A 10,685-nucleotide genomic window follows, 5' to 3' on the forward strand; every position below is an offset into this window, starting at 1 on the left:
TTTCTTTACTTCTCAGGCACTGATTGATTGATGATATTATTATCATTCGTTACCAATTTAAGAATGAAAAAACGCGGTGATGGATTTAATATTAGAGGAGGAGGAGCAGCAGCATCATAAAGGCATGAAACAATGCTGCGTCGTGTTCCACAACAATAAATAAAGTCCTTTAACTTAGACAAAATGTTTAAATTAAAAAGACATAAAGTAGTGCTAGTGGTGTATTTTCGGCTTTCGCAATTTCGCATCATTAAATCATAAATTAAAGCAAACCAAAATTTGGTTAATCGAGCTCGTTCAGTAATCAAGTTTAAATTTTATTTTGTATATGCGATCATTTATTGATTATGACAAACTATTAAATAGAACTTAAATTTGCAACGAATTAATTTTTGGTGATCATTTTGGTAAAGGCATTAAAAATATCTTTTTTGTTAAGATGTTTATATGTGTCATGATATTATTGGATATTTTTATTAAATTAATTAATAATTTATTTTTAAATAAACTAGAACAAAATTGATTTATTATAGCAATAATAAGAAACTCAATTATCCGTATTATAATTATTAAACCCGATTTAATCCGATCAATTTACACAATATAAACCGAATCATGTTTAAATTTTTGATAAAAAAACAAATATATCCTTAATTTTTGTTTAAAAAAAACCATAATCGAGTGGGTTATGTAAATTAGTCAGTTTGACCGAATTTGATAACAATTAGGTTTATTATTATTGTTATAAAAAAATCGATTTTATTCTAATTTATTAAAAAATTAAAAAATAACAAATTCATTAATACGTCCAATAATAACGCAGTACATTAGTGTCTTTACAAAAAATGTTTTACGCGTCTTTACGAGAACATCCCTACTTAATCCTTAACCTGTCAGATTGAAAAATACCATAAACAAAAAAAAATTCATAAATTAAAGCTGAAAATGAAAATTTAACAGTTTAATTAATTTTTTTTAAAAATTAATTTAAATAATAAATAATTATATTAAAAATATCTTATAAATAAATTATTTTATATTTAATTTTTTTATTTTAAAAAAATTTATTTTTAAAAAATATGATAAAAAATTTTTATTATAATTTTTTTATTTTTTATAAATACTTAAAACTCAAAAAAAGAATAGCTTTTGAAGCTTGTCAACGGACCCTAGGTGATTTCTCATTTCTCTTTATTTATTGGTTTCATTATATATAAGTTTTACAATTTACAAGAACATATGGTCTTCTAGATTTCCTTCCTTAAGTATTAGGCGGGCGCAGCCATTGACCCTTATATCTCCCAACAATAAACAAAACATCAACAGAACCGTTATTCAAGCCTTGTTTCAAATATCCTCTTACTATGTTCTCTTTTGATCTTTTCTGATTCTTCAAGACAGGATGAGGTTCTGAGAAACTTCACTTTTGTCTTTATTTTTTTTCAGGGTCCCCCCCCACCAAGCTTTACTTACAGTGTCTCTCTCTTTTTCCACGAAAATCACATTTCATTCAAAGTTTCGCACCTAACTTCTAAGAAGGTTGCTAGGAAACGCAGGAAATAGTCACACCCATTATATGACAGGGGTCTCACCGAGTCTCTCCGAATTCATTTGAATATTTCATGTTTCACACTTCATAGTTAATAGGAAGCAGATTATTGTTGTTATTTAGTGAGCAAAAGTTGGTTCGTTGGAGAAGTTTGAAGAAGATGATGGAAAGCTACCTAAAAGAGAATTTTGATGTGAAGCCTAAGAATTCATCTGAAGAAGCACTTGAGAGATGGAGGAAGCTATGTGGGATGGTCAAGAACCCCAAAAGAAGGTTCCGTTTCACTGCAAATCTCTCCAAGAGACAAGAAGCAGATGCCATGCGTCTTGGCAACAAGGTATCTTTTCATGTTTTTTGATGTTCACTGTTTTTAATGATACTAAGAAGCTGTTTATGTTTCTGCTTTCCAATATTATAAACAATATGAAGACTTATTGTTCCCTCTATATTGCAGGAGAAGCTGAAGGTGGCAGTTTTGGTTTCCAAAGCAGCATTTCAATTTATCCAAGGTAAGGATTTTCATCAGCATTATACTGAATAGCGAACGAGTTCAAGGTTCAATGTATTTAGTATTTACTCATGATGACATCCTCAGGTGCACAAGTGAAACCAAGTGATGAAAAAGTACCTGAAGAAGTTAAAGCAGCAGGTTTCGAAATCAGTGGTGATGAATTGGGGACTATTGTTGAAGGCCATGATGTGAAGAAGCTGAAATCTCATGGTGGGGTTGATGGCATTGCAGAGAAGCTTTCTACATCAACCAGCAAGGGGCTTAGCAGTGATCCTGATTCACTGAGCAAGAGACAAGACATATATGGGATCAACAAATTCGCCGAAAGCGAAGCCAAGAGTTTCTGGGTTTTTGTTTGGGAAGCCCTTCAAGACATGACTCTGATGATACTTGGAGTGTGTGCTTTTGTGTCTCTGATAGTTGGCATTGCAACAGAAGGTTGGCCAAAGGGAGCGCATGACGGTCTTGGCATTGTTGCCAGCATACTACTGGTTGTGTTTGTGACAGCAACCAGTGATTACAGGCAGTCATTGCAATTCAAAGATTTGGACAAGGAGAAGAAGAAGATTTCAGTTCAGGTAACAAGAGACGGTTGCAGGCAGAAGATGTCAATATATGAATTACTTGCTGGTGATATTGTGCATCTTTCAATTGGTGATCAAGTACCTGCTGATGGACTATTTCTCTCTGGATTCTCTGTGTTGATTGATGAATCAAGCTTGACAGGGGAGAGTGAACCGGTTATGGTGAACTCTGAGTATCCATTTCTTCTTTCTGGAACCAAGGTTCAAGATGGATCTTGCAAGATGTTGGTTACCACTGTGGGAATGAGGACTCAATGGGGAAAGTTGATGGCAACTCTGAGTGAAGGTGGAGATGATGAAACTCCATTACAGGTTAAATTGAATGGAGTTGCAACCATTATTGGCAAGATAGGCCTCTTCTTCGCCGTGGTTACATTCGCGGTTCTTGTGCAAGGACTAGTGAGCCGTAAGCTCCAAGAAGGGAGAATATGGAGCTGGAATGGAGATGATGCTTTGGAGATGCTGGAATTCTTCGCTGTCGCGGTTACCATAGTAGTTGTTGCTGTCCCAGAAGGGCTGCCACTGGCTGTGACATTGAGCCTTGCCTTCGCCATGAAGAAGATGATGAATGATAAGGCCCTTGTGAGGCATTTGGCCGCGTGCGAAACCATGGGATCTGCCACAACTATATGCAGTGACAAGACTGGAACTCTAACAACTAATCACATGACTGTTGTGAAAACATGCATTTGTATGAACACCAATGAAGTGAGTAACAATAAGGCTTCTGATTTGTGTTCTGAGCTTTCTGATTCTTCCATGAAACTGCTCCTTCAGTCAATATTCAACAACACTGGAGGAGAGGTTGTGGTTAACAAACATGGGAAGCGAGAGATCTTAGGGACACCAACAGAGACTGCAATCTTGGAGTTTGGCTTGTCACTTGGTGGAGATTTTCAAGCAGAGAAACAAGAATGCAATGTTGTTAAAGTTGAGCCTTTCAACTCCACCAAGAAGAAAATGAGCCTTGTGGTGGAGCTCCCTGGTGGTGGATTGCGTGCACACTGCAAAGGTGCTTCTGAGATCATCCTGGCCTCTTGTGACAAGGTGCTTAACTCTGCCGGCGAGGTTGTCCTGCTCAATGAAGAATCAAGTAACCATCTCAAGGCTACAATAGACCAGTTTGCTAATGAGGCACTCAGAACATTATGCCTTGCCTATAAAGAATTAGATAATGGATTCTCTTCCGAGGATCCAATTCCTGATTCTGGCTATACTTGTATAGGAATTGTTGGTATCAAGGATCCGGTTCGCCCTGGCGTTAAGGAATCTGTAGCAGTATGCCGCTCTGCTGGAATCACAGTGAGGATGGTTACAGGAGATAATATCAATACTGCCAAGGCTATAGCCAGGGAATGTGGGATCTTAACAGATGATGGCATAGCCATTGAAGGTCCAGAGTTTAGAGAGAAGAGTGAGGAAGAATTGCTTAAACTCATTCCCAAAATTCAGGTAATTCTTTCATTCTATCAAATAAATTATTCATTGTTTAATAGTTAATACTTCCATTAACAATAGTTGTGACTTGTGACATACTTTTCCTTTTTCAGGTTATGGCTCGGTCGTCGCCTTTAGACAAACATACATTGGTGAAACACTTGCGTAACACGTTTGGGGAAGTTGTAGCTGTAACTGGAGATGGAACAAATGATGCTCCAGCACTTCATGAAGCTGACATTGGACTTGCTATGGGCATTGCTGGAACTGAGGTAAGTGCAATTTAAATAGTATTGTGTTAAGTTTTAGTCATTAATGATCTTAATTAATTCCATAACTCTTGCATTGTGCAGGTTGCAAAAGAAAGTGCTGATGTCATAATTCTAGATGACAACTTCTCCACAATAGTGACAGTGGCCAAATGGGGACGTTCTGTTTACATAAATATTCAAAAATTCGTGCAGTTTCAGTTAACGGTTAATGTGGTTGCATTGATAGTGAACTTCACCTCAGCATGTGTGACAGGTTAGAAAATTAGCTTAATTTGTCTACTTTCAATGTCATTTATGAACCTCTTATCGGTTTGTCTCTAATTATATTGGATTCATTATCTCACCAGGAAGTGCACCCCTCACAGCTGTTCAACTTTTGTGGGTGAACATGATCATGGATACACTGGGAGCACTAGCACTAGCAACCGAACCTCCGAATGATGATTTAATGAAGCGTTTGCCTGTTGGAAGAAAGGGCAATTTCATCAGCAATGTCATGTGGAGGAACATCTTGGGACAATCATTGTATCAGTTTATGGTGATATGGTTTCTTCAGTCAAGGGGAAAATCGATATTTTCGCTCGACGGCCCTAACTCGGATCTGGTCTTAAACACACTCATTTTCAACACATTTGTCTTCTGTCAGGTAAACATTGACTAAATTCGAAGCACATGATATTTCAGTTATAACTAACTGTTGCAAAAATTTACCTTAACATATGTGGCTTGGTTTTGGTTGTGCAGGTTTTCAATGAGATTAACTCACGTGAGATGGAGGAAATAGATGTTTTCAAAGGCATATTAAACAATCATGTTTTCGTGGGTGTCCTTACTGCTACTGTTTTCTTCCAAATCATAATAGTGGAGTACTTGGGAACCTTTGCAAACACAACACCTCTAACTCTGGTTCAATGGTTCTTCAGCTTGTTGGTTGGATTTTTAGGCATGCCAATCGCAGCTCGCTTGAAGAAGATCCGTGTTTGAAGAACTTTGTTGTGCATAATAACTCTGTTCAGAAGATTGTTTATGGTTGGTTATCACACAGCTTCAAGGTCTCTTGTAGATTACTAACTAGTTTATTCAATTGTTTGTTATATGAAAAGAGAATGGTAGATGAAAGGACGCAGCAAAATACAGTGTGTAGATAATGCTGACTCCTTTAGCACTGCTAGAATGAAACTCTTTTCTAGGATTTCAATTTTTATTTTTCTATTTATGCATTTATTTTGCAATTTGTCCGAGTGCATTTCATTGGATATTTTAAGGGGAAAAAAAAATTGTAATGCACTGGCAAATTATATTGCTTTATGCTATTGCTTCAGTTGCACTGTAAATGAAGAGTTATGTATATTGGGCATCTAAAGGCCTCTTCATATTATTTAGACTGAATGATACTGAGGAGGTGAAACATTCAGAAATAAAACTAGTTCTAACTTTCTATTCATCTGTCATGGATACCTTTCCAGTTTCATATAAATGATGCATCCAAAGAGGTTCAATCAAATCTTTTGCAAAGGTTAATTTATCCAGTTCCTCTTCATGATTCTCTTCTGCAATTTCCCTCTCTATCTTAGGATAGATTCCCTGCAGAGAAGACAGCATCATGTCACCCCAATCCCTGTCGTCATGTTCGAACAACTTGAAACGTACAAAGTGCAATAGTCCTAATGCTAGTCCAATGTCTTTTCTTTCCAGCCCAACAAGTGAAGAATCCAAGAAAATAACCCCAACTGCATCCATTACATCGGAATTCTTTTTCAATAACACAACCAGCATGGACACAAGCCTATCAAAGGCAGAGAATTTATCTTCTGCAGCGTCCTTTACAGATGACAGCTCAGTCTTGGCTACAATCAAGATCCATTTTGGAATACGAAGCTTCATTTGGTCAGATGCAGTTGAATGTTTCCTGCCACCCACACCATGTTTCTGAACACTTATAGATGCTAATGCCAGAACCAAATCGGGGAGCCAAGGGTTTGCTGCTGCAACAAGACGCGAGGCATATCCAGAGCCCAAGTATGATTCAATCAAAACGACTAAATCAAGCAGGTCATTTGCAAGGGCAAAAGCTGTTGGTGAATTTGTGGATAATCCACTGGAATCTGTGAGTGTCATATTTAGTACTTTTGTTGCATAGGTGAAAGAGCTTTTCAGACAAAAGAATACGCTTTTCATATCATCTTCGTTAAACCGTATCTGTTTATGATGTAGCCTGTCCAACGAAGACATAATGTGCTGCACACATTTTGATGTGTAATTTAAGAATAATTCATGGTTGTGGGGAGCAAAATCCATTGCGAATGTGTCAGCCATGAACTTGAGAACAGCAGTAAGCATCTTCACCTTACATAATACTTGCCGAGGTTTGTTGTGCGCAGAATCTATGCATATGTTTAGTGTAAAAGTCAGAAATAAAGTACAGGTAAAATATACACGGACAAATGCAAGACATAACAAAAGCACACAATCTTTATGGTTAAACAGCATATTGTTAAGAAGCATCCCCTGATCCCCAAGTAGTTCTTAGACCCTAAAACATTATGCATATGTTTAGTGTAAAAGTCAGAAATAAAGTACAGGTAAAATATACACGGACAAATGCAAGACATAACAAAAACACACAATCTTTATGGTTAAACAGCATATTGTTAAGAAGCATCCCCTGATCCCCAAGTAGTTCTTAGACCCTAAAACACTATGTATTATATAAACATCTACTCCCCACCACTACTTGAATAACATGTATATTAAGGAGATAACATACCACTTTGTGTGGCAATTCTATTTGTCCTGTTGGCAGACTGAAGATCTGAATCAACTTTGTCATTTTTTGTGGAGTCATCTGCTACAAATAGTTTTTCTAAACAGTCGAGCACATGCTCTATCGTCTGCTCCAAGACAGACTGCTCAAAAGAAATTTAAACAGAAAGTAATAAAAGTCGAATTAGGCATGCTATAATTATAACCAATCTGGTCCTTTTACAATAAGATCAACCCAAAGATACAAGGGGTAGTGTGGAAATTAAATTAGTCAATTAGTTAACTGATAAAACAAAGTGGCAGTAAAGAAAGACAATTAAAAAAAGAGAACTGATAAGATCAGAGGTGCATAAAATTCTGAAATATGAAATTTCAAAAGCGGCAAAAAGTCAACCAAAAAAAAAAAAAAGAAAAATCAAAGTTAAATATTATACTTGCCTCTGAGAGTGATGTAGAAGCCTCAGTCTTACGTTTTTTCCTATCATTATTCTGAATACTAGTTGTGCTAACAATATCAACGGTCATTTGCAGAGCAATAGCCATATATGCCAAAATGGGGGAAATGTCCATGTAATCATACTCCCCACAATGAACAATTGTTACCTCGGAGATTATCTTGAGGGATAAAAATAACATCTCTAACGTTTGAGGTCTTAGCAAGGCTTTTCTGGTATCCTCGTTTAGAAGGAAGTCCCTAACTTGCCATGCTATCCCAACAGCAACTAAATAATCATCCTCAAAAGATTGCTTTCTGTTTATAATCTTTGATTTAAATGAGAAATTTCCAGAGGATCTAGATTTCTTCCCCTTAACAGAAGAAATGCTATGTGATGGCATGACTGTGCCAAATTTAATATGACACCGGTAAGCAGCCTTATGCAAGAGGGATGTGAAGGCTTCCAACATATCATCAAAATAACCCAATGAAAGCAATAACTTATGTGCAGACCTCACTTCAGATTGGCGATCAACATCCTCAGATAAACCATTGCAGTTTGTGACAATAGCCATGCATTCTTCAAGTAGTCCAGCAACACCATCTGGATGGACAGCAGAAAGGAGGTTGAATAAAGAAGATTGAGCTTGGCCTGTTGATGCCAAAGTAAGTAATTTTTTTACTTTCTCTTGAGTAAATAATTGTTTGAGGGCATTCTTGTAGCATAGTTCACTGGCTAAGTCATCACAAAGGTAGCTAGCAGCACCAAGAAAACCCTCAATCTGATTTGCATCCAACTTATGAGGTGACAAGACCAAACTCATGAATGCTTTGATGAGTTCCATAAGATGATCTTTAGGTGCCCCTTCCAAGATTGCAAATTTGCAGAAGATTGCACCTCCCATCGGAGACCTTCTCATAAGTGTAATGCAACGATTACATGCCTCCTCAATGGGTACTTTCGAGGGAAAGTACGATGGCATAAGCAATTTTGTTATCTTCTGAGCCACAGGAGGTTGATCACTAGCAAGGATAGACAATAGTGAATCAAGCTCCACCACCTCCAGAATATTCAAAAGAACAGTCAGCAAACCAATCAGAATGCATAATATTACCAAATACATAAGAAACAAGAACATTGTACTCAACACTGACTTCAAGAACATGTACCTTGTTGAACTGAAAATTTCTGACGTCCTCTAGGTGTAATAAGAGATCTGCTGCAGCAACTCGAACTGTGAGAACATTGTCCAGCATTAAATGCCGAAGTCTTGGCAAGAGAACCTTAAGAATTTCATGAGAGTGGGGATTGCCAAGCAAATAAATTATGCCATTTAACATGGAAACCCTCACTTCACTGCATGCATCATGAGACATGTCATCAAATAGTTTTGTAATTATCTTTGTTATGATTGGTGAAGGAATAATTTCCCAAAACAGATGAAGCATACGACAGGAACCCTCAACAGCAATTGTTCTCACTTGTGGACAATCATCTTTAAGTAACCTTTCTAATAAGAAGAACTGCTTATCAAGCAATATATCTTTCTCCTCTTTCGTAGCATCAGGGTCTTCAAGAGGGAACAAGTCAAGAAGTAAATATAAAGCATTCTGCCTAACATTTGAGTTTGCAACCTATTTCAAAGAACGCAAAGTAAAATTCAGAACATATGGAAAGTAAATAACAGTTTAATTGACTAATTCAGAAAGTTCTGCTTAACAATCATACTCTTACCTGCAAGGACCTAAATATCACAGGCTCAGCAAGCTGAAACAGAAGCTTCTCAACTCCATCTGTGGTCCTTTGTTCAACAAATGCTCCAAAAATCCTTCTAATATATGAAGCAAGCGCTGAGGAACCAGCATGTATAGCAGCTTCGATCATCTCCTGCAAGAACCCATTCTCAATTTCGCTTTTCGAATCCCCTTCGGCTGCTTTCCATGCCCGAATCAGGATATCCCCGTAAGACTCAAGCATCGACTTCCTCCCAAACGGTATCTGGGAGCGAATCATAGCCAAAACCTCCTTCCCAAACTGTTGGCTTAAACCAAACACGAACGAGAGGAATTTCCTTCCGTCCTCTGTCTTCAAATACAGCGGCGAAATCACGCATCGAACCAGCAGCAGCTTCAAATCCTCGATGCTGTCGTCGTCAAAGTCAAACAGAGCAAAAGCCTCCCGGAGCGTGTAGACCTTGTGCACGTCGACCTTCTTCTTCACCGTGAGAGATCTCGCTAGAAGAAAAGGGAGAGTCTGCGAGATTAAGGACTCTCGGCCGGGAAGATTGTCCTTCCACCATTCCTCGCACAAGCACTCGATCGACGAGGAAAGAACCGAGTCGGACTCGAACACGATCAAGTTATCGTGAAGCACCTGAACTCCCGGGAGCAAATCCGACGGCGAGAACGGTTTCTTGGGGTGCGAGACGCAAAGTTGCGCGATATGCGCGAGAATTTGGAGGCGCTCGAGAATTTTGTCCTTCTCATGATCCGGGTTGGCGAGTGGGGGCTCGAGGCGAGAAGAGCGGCGGAGGCGCTTGGAGGGAGGGGTGCGAGGGGATTTGGTGGGGCTGAGGGTTGTTGGAGGGTTTGGTTGAAGAAGGTTGTGGAAGGATTGAATTGCGGAGGAGATTGAATTGCAGAGGGATTGAGGGAGTGTAAGGGAGAGTTCGGAGGATGGTTTGATGGCGTGAATTTGGGTTTTGAGTGATGGCTTCGAGGTTTTGAGAGTTAGTTTTGTGGCTGAAGAAAGAAATTCTTCTGCGGATGAAGGAAGCCTCTTCTTCATAGCGTCCGTTTGGTGAGGGAGGAGGGAAAGTGTTCCATTTTCAAATTCTCTTTTAAATTTCTGAACGTCTTCTCCACTTTTTCATTTGGGCTTATCAAGTGGGCTCAACCTAGAACATACGCAAGGCTTCTTAAAGGGCGGTCCATTTAATGTTTTCATTTTTTGCTAATTTATACACAAACGCCAACTCGCTGGGAACTACCGCTAAAAAATTTGTACACAAAAGCTCGAATTCTAACAGTGGTGGCTAGGTTAGCGTGTGTAAGTGTGTTTATATGACCCAAAAAAAAAAGATTTGTTGAGGTGTTCAACTGAAGAAGTTCGATGACAATCGGGTAGATAAAG

General features: G+C 38.3%; 2 protein-coding genes across 2 annotated transcripts; one reads left to right on the forward strand and one right to left on the reverse strand.

Moving 5' to 3' along the window:
• The first annotated feature begins 1,267 nt into the window (after window positions 1-1,267).
• LOC107487658 (calcium-transporting ATPase 2, plasma membrane-type) lies at window positions 1,268-5,797 on the forward strand. The gene is made up of 7 exons (XM_016108342.3): window positions 1,268-1,886; window positions 2,004-2,058; window positions 2,145-4,096; window positions 4,195-4,353; window positions 4,435-4,606; window positions 4,701-4,999; window positions 5,098-5,797. The coding sequence occupies exons 1-7, from the start codon at window positions 1,710-1,712 to the stop codon at window positions 5,335-5,337; spliced, it is 3,054 nt and encodes a 1,017-aa protein (XP_015963828.1). The 5' UTR covers window positions 1,268-1,709; the 3' UTR covers window positions 5,338-5,797.
• LOC107487657 (uncharacterized) lies at window positions 5,791-10,444 on the reverse strand. Its single transcript, XM_016108341.3, has 5 exons — window positions 9,288-10,444; window positions 8,723-9,187; window positions 7,555-8,613; window positions 7,121-7,259; window positions 5,791-6,737 (listed from the first exon to the last, which is right to left on the reverse strand). Exons 1-5 carry the CDS (start codon window positions 10,338-10,340, stop codon window positions 5,791-5,793), a joined length of 3,663 nt encoding a protein of 1,220 aa, XP_015963827.1. The 5' UTR covers window positions 10,341-10,444.
• Between the last annotated feature and the right edge of the window lie 241 nt (window positions 10,445-10,685).

The sequence above is a fragment of the Arachis duranensis genome, chromosome 5 (assembly GCF_000817695.3).
Source record: "Arachis duranensis cultivar V14167 chromosome 5, aradu.V14167.gnm2.J7QH, whole genome shotgun sequence".
In the NCBI taxonomy this organism is placed as follows: domain Eukaryota; kingdom Viridiplantae; phylum Streptophyta; class Magnoliopsida; order Fabales; family Fabaceae; genus Arachis; species Arachis duranensis.